This window comes from Micropterus dolomieu, linkage group LG17 (assembly GCF_021292245.1).
Source record: "Micropterus dolomieu isolate WLL.071019.BEF.003 ecotype Adirondacks linkage group LG17, ASM2129224v1, whole genome shotgun sequence".
In the NCBI taxonomy this organism is placed as follows: domain Eukaryota; kingdom Metazoa; phylum Chordata; class Actinopteri; order Centrarchiformes; family Centrarchidae; genus Micropterus; species Micropterus dolomieu.
This window is the reverse complement of record NC_060166.1, coordinates 1,367,660-1,378,035: the sequence shown is the minus strand read 5'-3', so window position 1 is coordinate 1,378,035 and position 10,376 is coordinate 1,367,660. Positions and strand designations below refer to the sequence as shown.

At 40.7% G+C, this 10,376-nt stretch overlaps 1 protein-coding gene across 7 annotated transcripts in view; it reads left to right on the top strand.

Annotated features, from left to right (window-relative positions):
• asb7 (ankyrin repeat and SOCS box containing 7) overlaps window positions 1-9,293 on the top strand; it is a 26,826-nt gene extending 17,533 nt beyond the window's left edge. For 6 of the 7 annotated variants that reach the window (XM_046074477.1, XM_046074475.1, XM_046074480.1 and 3 more), the window contains exon 5: window positions 5,077-9,293. In XM_046074477.1, coding sequence (XP_045930433.1) covers window positions 5,077-5,216 — 140 coding nt within the window. In that variant the 3' untranslated portion in view covers window positions 5,217-9,293. Of the gene's footprint in view, window positions 1-3,905; window positions 4,552-5,076 lie in introns of those variants that run through there. The other variant, XM_046074481.1, reaches the window with a different exon arrangement.
• Window positions 9,294-10,376: the final 1,083 nt, after the last annotated feature.

Here is a 10,376-nt window from a genome sequence, read left to right as displayed (position 1 = left end):
CTAACTATAAGCTTTATCAAAGAGGAAAGTCTTAAACCTACTCTTAAATGTGGAGATGGTGTCTGCCTCCTGAACCCAAACTGGAACCTGGTTCCACAGGAGAGGAGCTTGATAGCTGAACGCTCTGGCTCCCATTCTACTTTTGGAGACTCTAGGAACCACAAGTAACCCTGCATTCTGGGAGCGCAGTGCTCTGGTGGGGTAGTAAGATACTATGAGCTCTTTAAGATAAGATGGTGCCTGACCATGAAGAGCTTTGTAGGTAAGAAGAATGATTTTAAATTCTATTCTGGATTTTACTGGAAGCCAATGCAGAGAAGCTAAAACAGGAGAAATGTGATCTCTTTTCCTGGTTCCTGTCAGAACACGTGCTGCAGCATTCTGGATCAGCTGAAGAGTCTTAATGGACTTTTTTGAGCAGCCTGATGATAAGGAATTGCAGTAATCCAGCCTAGAAGGAAAAAATGCATGGACTAGTTTTTCTGCATCATTTTTAGACAGGATGTTCCAGATTTCTGCAATATTACGTAGGTGAAAAAAAGAGGTCCATGAAATTTGATTAATGTGAGACTTAAACAACATGTCCTGACAACTCCAAGATTCTTCACAGTGGTGCTTGAGGCCAGGGCGATGCCATCCAAGGAAACTATATCTTTACATAATGTGTCATGGAGGTGCCTGTGCCCTAGAACAACTTAAACAACAAACTTAAATTTTACCTGAGTTTAATATTAGAAAATTACAGGTCATCCAGATTTCCTGGAGGCACATTTTAATTTTAGCAAACTCATGAGTTTCATCTGGCTAGATATAATTGAGTACATCTGCATAACAATGAAAGTTAATGGAGTGTTTCCTGATAATATTGCCTAAAGGAAGCATATATAAAGTGAACAGGATTGGTCCCAGCACAGATCCTTGTGGAACTCCATGACTGACTTTGGCGTGCATGGAAGATTAATCGTTAACATGTACAAAATTAAATTGATCTGATAAATAGGATTTAGACCAGCTTATGGTGCTTTCAGAGCAAAAGCGAAGCGAGCGTTTGGTGCAGTGAGTTTACATACAAAGTCAATGCAAAGACACGTAGAGACCATTTCCTGTCGTGCGGCGCGAAGCGACACGAAGGGGGCAGGGCCGGCAGCTCGAGTTGAAACGTGAGTTGAATCTTTTCAACTCAAGCAAGAAAGTTGCATGATGCTGAGTCGCGATAGCCTGTCAGTGTTGAGATTGTCCGTACGTCCCCGCGGCTTCAGAGCAATGTGTGGAGAGGGCCGGGCAGAGCGGGAGATTGAAAATCTGCTGGCCGGCTGAGAGCTGCTAAACTTGGGGGAGAGGAGCAGGGAGCTGCGCTGCAAACTTTGGATAAATAAACACCCGTAGTCGGACTGGATTATGCTCTAACAACTACGGCGCAGGAGGAGCTCGGAGTAAACTGCTTTAATTAAATTAGCTTTTTACTTAAGTTTTTGGGATTACAACGTTGATTTATCTTCACTGGAGCTTCTCAGCAGCTAGCTTCCATGTACATCCGGTTCCAGTGTTGGCGTCGTTAGCTCTGTCGGACTACGACTTCATATTTGTATAAAAACCGGACAACACTGGACATTACTTGGAGAAAAGAAAGCGAGAAGGTTGAACTACCTGGTGAGTTCAGAAAACATGTGTCTGTAACTTTATTCCAGCAATCATTGTACTTTACTGTTACCTGCCAACCAACAGTTAGCATAGAATAGCCCTGTTCGATCCAAACTCCATTCAGAAAACAAACATTTTAGAAGTTCTTGTCCTGCTGTCTTGCTGACAGGCCTGACAAAGCATGAATTCATATGTTTAACAAATCTGCATCATGTTGTAGTTATTTCGGCATCAGTTTAATCCGTTTATTGCTATTTAATCACAGCAAAATGTTTACTTTGGGTTCATACAGCTGTAGTAATGGCAAGTTGTGTTTATTCACCTTATCGCGTTAAAATCGCCTTCTCGCGTTGTGTGTGTGAACACTTGCAGCAAATGTACTCGCGCGAGGAAAGCGTGGCAAGGAGAAAATTCGTGTTTGGTCTGAATGCCGCATTAGAGCGGTTCCTTTAATGCCAATTAAATGTTCCAATCTCTGTAATAGGATCTGATGGTCAATCAATCAATCAGACTTTATTTCTAAAGCACATTTAAAACAACCAGGTTGAACAAAGTACTCTACATTGACATGAAACAATAAATAGACAAAATACAACACCAGACAAATACAACTTACAGTTCTCATGCCAGATTAAAAGCCAAGGAATAAAAATGTGTTTTAAGTCACGATTTAAAAACTGGATGGCTTGGTGCCAGTCTGACATGAAGAGGCAATTCATTCCACAGTCTCGGGGCTGTGACTGAGACAGCTCGGTTGTCAATGGTATCAAAAACAGTGCTAAGACATAATAAAACCAGTACAGAGACAAATCCTTTGTCTGATTCAATTAGGAGGTCGTTAAGTAATTTTCACCACTGCCCCTAAATAGGACCATAATATACTAAATGAACATCATGCTGTGTTGAAGAAGACTTGAAACTAGCGACTGAGACCATAAACTCATTTTAAAGTGCTTACTGAGGTAATAAATCAGCTTATCATTATTTCTAATGGAACTCGCCCCCTGCTGGCTGTTAGAGAGGATGCAGCTTCACTTTCAACCCAGAGGTCGCGGCATGATTGAGATTAGAGAAGTAACATTTGACAACCTCTCGTCACGTAACTACAACTCTGGATTGGACATCGGTGCGCGCTAAGAGCTGCAAAACAACTGCAGGATGTTGAGTTTCATTGTTTGTTTGTTTTTTTGAAAATACTAATGTTTCGGACCAGTGAGTTGCTAGTTCAACTGTCCCGACATTACGTTTTACTGGCCCGGGCCATCGGGCCACCGTTATTGTAGAGCCCTGAGCTACTTTAAAGTACTGTGGTACATAGCCTGTTGATAAAGACATATTAGTATCATATCTAGTAAAGAAGTGCTGACTAAGGGTAAAACTTATTTAAGCAGCCTAGTCGGGATGGGTCAGGTTGATGGTTTAGATGAAGAAATTTTTGAAGTTAGTAGGTAAAGATTGAGGGAAGCAGTCTAAACATATATCTGTATCATACATCTGACAAAATGATAGGGCTGATAGGACTGGCACAAACAGGCCGGGAATTTGACTTCATCCCAGGCCACCCTGTTCACGCAAACCTCCAGACCGATAATTTTTGTGGACTAACCCTATATGTTGAGATGACTGGTACCAAACCAGGTATAGTCTTTGACACTATTTTCATCTTCAGACATTTGGGAATGATCATTAAAGTAGCCTATAGATGTGGTATGCTAAGGCTATGGGGACACCCTCAAAACTCGAGAGAAATAGCCTAGGCTAGCTACACCAATCATAGTACATACAAATGTACAAGGCTACACACAAAAAATAAGCCTAGGCTTTACTTTTAAAAAATAGAATGAGATATACGGAGTTAAAATTTTATCTTTATATGGGCAAAAGCATCAATCATATAAAAAAACATCACACACACCCATGTTCACTGAACTTGAACATAACCTACAACAATAAAGGTATGTAGGCCTATAGCCTAATGCAAAAGTCCATAAAGAACTCCTATAGCCTACAAAAAAAATATTTATTAGAGTTCAGTCACTGGTGTCCATAAAGTAAACAGCACAAATATAAACACATCTATCTTCTATCATTCTATCATTTCTGCTAGATAGCCAGCCTATAGGCTATTTAATGTTTTCTGTAGGCCTAGGCAATAAAGAAAATACAGTTGCAGAGATTCAGTAGTGTACAGAAGCCGTTGCCATGGTTACTACCAATAGAGCAGTGTTTCCTAGCGGAGCTCTTGTTTGCCTGTTTGTTCACAGGAGGAGCGCAGTGAGAACCTACAGATCCGAAAGAGGAGCATGAGGAGGGGTGCACCCTGGCTGAAAAGGCTTTATACTCACACACAAACGCTAAAACATGTGGCCAACTGCGTGGAAGCTCTTAACACCAGCAGAGTAACAGAGACAGAGAACGCGGACACGTGGATGCACCGATTGTCCTGCTTGCTGGATTAGCCTAAAAAAGCTTGTTATATTATCAAGTTGGTCAAGTTGACAATTAACGGCAGGCCAAAACGGCCCATAGGCCACTGGGAAATGTCCCGTTTTGGCCAATCTGCTAATGCATGACGGTCAGATGAGGAGGCATGGTTTATTATCATTGAAGTCATGCGCACACAAATAAGCGCCTTGCCATGAAGACGATGTACATGGTTGTACACGATTATCTGCTGCTGAGTTTGAGGTCAACTCGACTGTTACGATTTCAGGCAGGTTTGATCAGTGCGTTACAGTGCTCTCAAGTATGTCTAGTTACTAACTGGCACACATAAAAACCAGTACCAACTTATGTGCAATAAAAAAATATCTGCTGATAAATTGACCCACTGGTTCATACGGCTGTGCAAAATTATTTTCCAGACCTTCATTGCGATACATAAATTTTTTTAATAGCACTTTGACTGTTAGTTCAATGCTAACATCTGATGGGAATCCCCATTAACCTGTTAATATTAGTATTGCAATTACAATAATGTAATCTTAACAAACTAGGCCTATAATGTTCGCGATGGTATAATTTGAAAAATTTAGATCTTTTTTTGCCGGGGGGTGGAAGGTCACAATGCCTGCTCAATGTTATGTCTGTCAGCCAATGGACGATGGCATCGTCTACCGGCCCAACCCTAACTGTCACTAAACAGTTAATAGATAATAATGTGATATAATAGACTTAGGTGGTACACAGCAAGTTGTATTTTCAGCTGTCTTAAAAATTTCAGTAAATTAGAGTTTTTTTTAGTGTATCGCAATGTGTATCACATCGCAATATATCGTGATACAATCCTATAGTGACCCTTGTATCATGACTCTTCTTTCGTGATACGTATAGTATCATATCATGAGGTCTTGTCAATACCCAGCCCTACCGGTGCATCTGTGAGGCTCTCGGGTGGGATTGCACTGTGTAACATCTGTTTCTGTCCTCTTTCAGAACAGCCTCGGACTCTACAGGACCTGTGTCGAATAAAAATCCGTCACTGCATTGGCCTTCAAAGTTTGAAATTCTTGGAGGAGCTACCAATCGCAAAGGTTATGAAAGACTATTTAAAACACAAGTTTGACAACGTGTGAAGACGACGACAGTAGAAAAGGAGAGGTTTTTACTGTGAACTCTCTGCTATTGTTTATAAAGACTATGCAATCACTATGATCCTCGTCTGGAAGAAAGGTTCACAGGTCTGTTCTGTACACGCTGAAGGGACAGTTAGTCCAGTTTGTCCGTCTAGTTCGATGCATTTTCTGCTCCTGTTCTCCAGTTCAGCCTTTTTACAGTTGGAAATGGATCTGCCTCACTTGAGCAACGGCGATGGTGTTTGTGTGAAAAGAGAACCTCATTTTACAACAGATAGCATTGTTACAGTTATTACCATTTATGTTACTGTAAAAATATGCATGATGTTATCCTTACTGGGTCCTGTTGTCATCAAGTGCATACTTGCCAGTTAGTCCATTTTAATCTCCCCACCCTCCATCTTTTTTGTAAGTTATAGAAAGCTAAACCTAAATTGCTGCAGTAATAATTTTCTTTCCGACTCAAAAGTGTTAAGCTTATTGGATAATGATCCCTTAAAAAACATCTACAAGGTACACTCCCTGGTTTCATTTTATCACCCAATAGTGAGGATAAAATCACAAAAAAGCCTAGCTCCAAATCATCACCCACATGTCCAAATTGTTCAGTGGCATATTAAGCAAACACCACTCTTGTTGTGCTCATTGACCAGTTATTTCAAGTGAAACCAGTCAGAGCTTGGCAGGTGAGATAAGCAATGGGACATCATCTTCTTACAGAGGTAGCTATGTAGGAAGAGAAAAGCCGTGTTAACGTTTGTGCTCAGTTCTGCTTTGAACAGAAAGCAGGAAGAGGAAGCAAAATGTGGAGCTATAGACGGCTGTGCGATGGACAGTCAGATTTGTTTTTGTTGCAGGACTGACTCCGAACTGCAGCAGACACAACATTAGATGTACTACTCTAATGATATTAAAGCAAGCTCATTACAGTACACTGCAACACACCATTTTCAACCTAGAAATCCATCTGATGTGCCAGTCAGACAGCCACACACACACACACACACACACACACACACACACACACACACACACACACACACACACACTGAATGTCAGAAACAACAGTCCACCTGGTGTCAGTTCAGCTCAAAGGTCAGTTTGAAAATGTGTGGGGTGCAACCTGTTTGGAGTAGAATTAAATGACACTTTAGCCTTATTAGTAGGCTACATAATGGCCTCCATGCTCACTGCTGATGTGTTAGAACGGAATAGAATTTTACAATAGCAATAGTAAGCTGAAAGGACATTTTGAGGTTTGGAGCTGCTTACAGGGTGCTGTTATTCACAATCAGGGAGTGTGTTTAAGTAGGCAAGAATATAACATACAGCTGAAATGATTTTTTAACTTACGTGGATAATTTGAGACTAGCAGTTGAGCAGTGAAAGCGTTCTGCAGTGATCAACTGTAAATCCAGTTCTTTCTCCCATGTATACACTATACTACATTTGAGTTTGGCGTGAGCGCACTGATAGAATTCACTTCTGAAAGCACCTCTTTTCCTCACTGAAGCCGTTTGATGGAATCATGAATAATAAGGTCTGTTTTGGATAACACGGACACACAAACTACGCTAGAAGCTAAAGTCAATGTAAATATGTTACATGTATAACAGATATTTTTGTAGAATTTATTTAAGCTATGATCTCTGGTATTCTTAATGTATTTAAAGTTTGGAAAGTATTGTGATCTGTTTGGTGTGACTCAAGTATTTCTTTTTTTTGTCTGAGTTGAAGTACTCTATTGTACAAGAATAATTCAATCAAGTGTTTTTTGAGTTTTATGGCAGAAATGTTGGTTGCTTTCTTAAAATTCATCATCTCTTGCAGGAATCTCTGTTGAGATTCTACTGTGAATTTTTCATTTTGACAATTTAAAATAAAATGTAGGATTTGGGGTCTAAACAATGGCCACGCCACAGGAAATATGTTTTTCTTTGTCTCTGCATGTGTTGAAAATGTGTAGTGAAATGATGTGGCACCTAAAGTTGGTATTCCTAAAATGTTTTATTCAAAAGTCCATTCTAACAGTGTTGATCTGCATTAACATACATTTGCATGTTTGTCTGCAGCCTTGTAACAGACACTGAATCTGACATTTTGGGGAAAGTTCCTGATTAAGCCATTTTTCCAGTACCAGCTAAACTCGCCTCGACTCTGCAGATAGTACCCCTCAATGTAGCTGGTCGTCAAAGCAACACCACACAATTGCAGTGACGTAATATTCAATTCGAGACTCACACCAGTGATCCACACAGCTTTCTCTTTTTAAAACGTTTCAACATTCCTCAGAATGTAAAGACAGATAAGCGGTATGAAAAGCTTCCAGCTGTGTTTTCCTCTGCCGTTGTTGCTGCAGCGGTCTGTGTGACGGCGGGAGCAGAGGGCTCTGTGAGCGGGCGGCAAGACAAGAAAACAGAGTTAAATTGAAAGACCACAACCATAGACATACACTCCTGTGTCCCATTTCAGGGGCTGCATCCCTCAAAGTCTGCCTTTCAAAAGTAATTCCACTATACCCAGCCCATTCTCATTACCAGGACGTCAAATAGCTATGCTTTCTCATGTCCTTCAGTGTCTGGTACCAACGCACAAGGCACCCTTTAACTAATTTAATTTAGCGCACTGGGGGAAGCTAAACAACACAAGAGTCTGAGTAAATCCAAGTAAGGTGGTGGATGGGTGTGCCAGAAACCGGACTTTCATCCAGGAGACCTGTGTGTCCTTGTGTTCTTAAAAGTTGTCAGTGATGGAAATGTTGGGAAATCTCTGCTCATTAAAGGTGCCATTTAAATGGTGAAAGTTATGTTAACATTTAGCATTACGCACCAAAATGCATTGCGTGTATCCATGAGGTCTAACAAACCTCTGGAGCGCATTTGCTTCCTCATCAAACCTTTGCAATGCCGATATTTCTTAAACATTTGAACCCTGCATTGTTTAAATCCTCATTTGCTAGCTAGTGCTCTTCTTCTTCTTCTTTGACTTTGTTGGCACATTGATGCATTTTTTTTTTTTTTTTGCATTACCGCCCCCTGTCAATCAGTGGAACAGTGTGAAACAAATGTCTTGACCAAGCATTCATATGTGATGAGTTGGGAGGGAGATCCTATTGAATTCTCGCAACGTGACTGCAGCTTTGACATGGCAACCAATCAAAAAAACGTGAAATTACGCAATGTGTCTGTTGCAACATTCTTAGCACCCATAAACACACACACTTTATTAAGTATATTATGGTACGTGCCACTTTTGCGCAATGGCTAATGCATTTATTCTTTTTTCCATCTAGATTCACAAAAGCTTCTTCACACAATCTGCTGACATGCCTCAAAATTCATATCACAGATTGTAGCCAAGGTTATATGTGTGTGTGTGTATATATATGCATGCAGTATACAGCGAACCTCGCCCAATTTACATAGGCCTTGATTCTTTGTCTATATTGGTGCGCAGGTACAGCCCACTAGACCAGAGTCGTCCGAGTGACACACTTTTGCAGGCTGCATCCTCTAAAAGAGTCAGCTGCTGAAATGGAACTCTAACAAAAGCAGGAGTGTTTGTTTAACAAGGCGTTTATCTTCACTTATTTAAGGTGTGTTTTGTCATTTTGGCCTGTTTTTAATCCATTTGGCTATCACTGCTAATTCTTTTCATTATACGTACTGAATACAGCGTTCTCCCTCCCGATCATTTTTATAACACAGTATTCTAAGATCTGAGTGAAAGCAAACGCTGGAAGTTCTTCCGTGTTCATTGTGCCAGAATATTCTACAACACATTTCAGTCCTGTTTCATGTTCCATACTGTCCTGCTCTCTGTGAGGCTGAATTTGATACAATGCCATTTTGCAGCAGCCATTTTGTATTTTGTGTGAATAAGTCTTGACTGCCTTCTCCAATCGGTTCCTCTGCAGATTTTGGTCGTCACAGTCAGGGAAACACTTTGTACATGTGTTATGTGGCTATCAAATGGCTGTAAGTCTTCCTCACCATTAACTACTGAATGTACAGAATATGCAGATTTTCAAATGTACAGACCAAAATGTGTGAATAAACAAATGTTTCTGGGTTGTTAGCTGTTTGCTCTAAAGTTTGTGTGTGATGTACTTTATTGGAAGTCAAAATGTGAGTTTTTAAAGGACTCCTTTTCAGCCTTTTAGAAAACATACAGTAGATCTTTCAGTACAATGCACTATTAGTGATAACGCTGTACTCACCAAGTTAATACAAGGGAAGTCAGAAAGGTCAAGAAACACAAGCAGTCATATTATCAGAAGAAACTACCAAGGTGAACAGTGAAATTATTACTAAAACTATCTGTTTTAAACATCCTTCAATTTACATTCCCACTGTTCTTGCTTGCCTCTCTTTGAATAGAATAGAAAGCCTTTATTGTCATTGTGTAAGTGCTACTCCTAATCAGTGCAAACCACACAGAAAAAAAGCAGTTAAGACAACAATCTACCAAAGTGCATGAAAGAATATTACACTTAAAAATAATATTGCATGTAAGAGGCTATTGTACTGATTGACTGACTGTATTGTAATAAAAAACTTAAAAGAAATAGCAGATGCTTTCCTGAGTAAGTTATTGACAAATTGAGTCTTAAAAAGACACTGATCTTAACGCTGCTTTTAATGCACCTGTACCTCCTGCCAGAGGGCAGGATATTGAACAGGTGGAGAACAGGATGGGAGGCATCTTTAATTATTTTCCTGGCTCTGCTGAGGCCCCAGGAGCCGGAGAGATTTTCCAGGGAAGGCAGAGAGCAGCTGATGATTTTTTAAGCGGTTTTGATGACCCTCTGCAGAGTTCTCCAGTCTGTTGCTGAACAGCCAGTTAGCCACATGTGATGCAGTACACCACCAAACTCTCCATCATGGAGTGGTAGGAGGCCACCAGCACAGACCTGTATATAGGGGAAACTAAACAACCACTACACAAATGAGCATGAGCATGGCTCAACACAGAAGGGCCAACTCCTCAGGTCAAGACTCTGCAGTCTACTTACATCTGAAGGACAGAGGACACTCGTTTGAGGACCACCAGGTGCACATTTTAGACAGAGAAGATTGAAAGAGGTGTCAAGGAAGCATCTACACCAGGGTCGAGAAGCCGTCATTGAACAGGGGAGGGGGTCTACGCCACCACTTATCC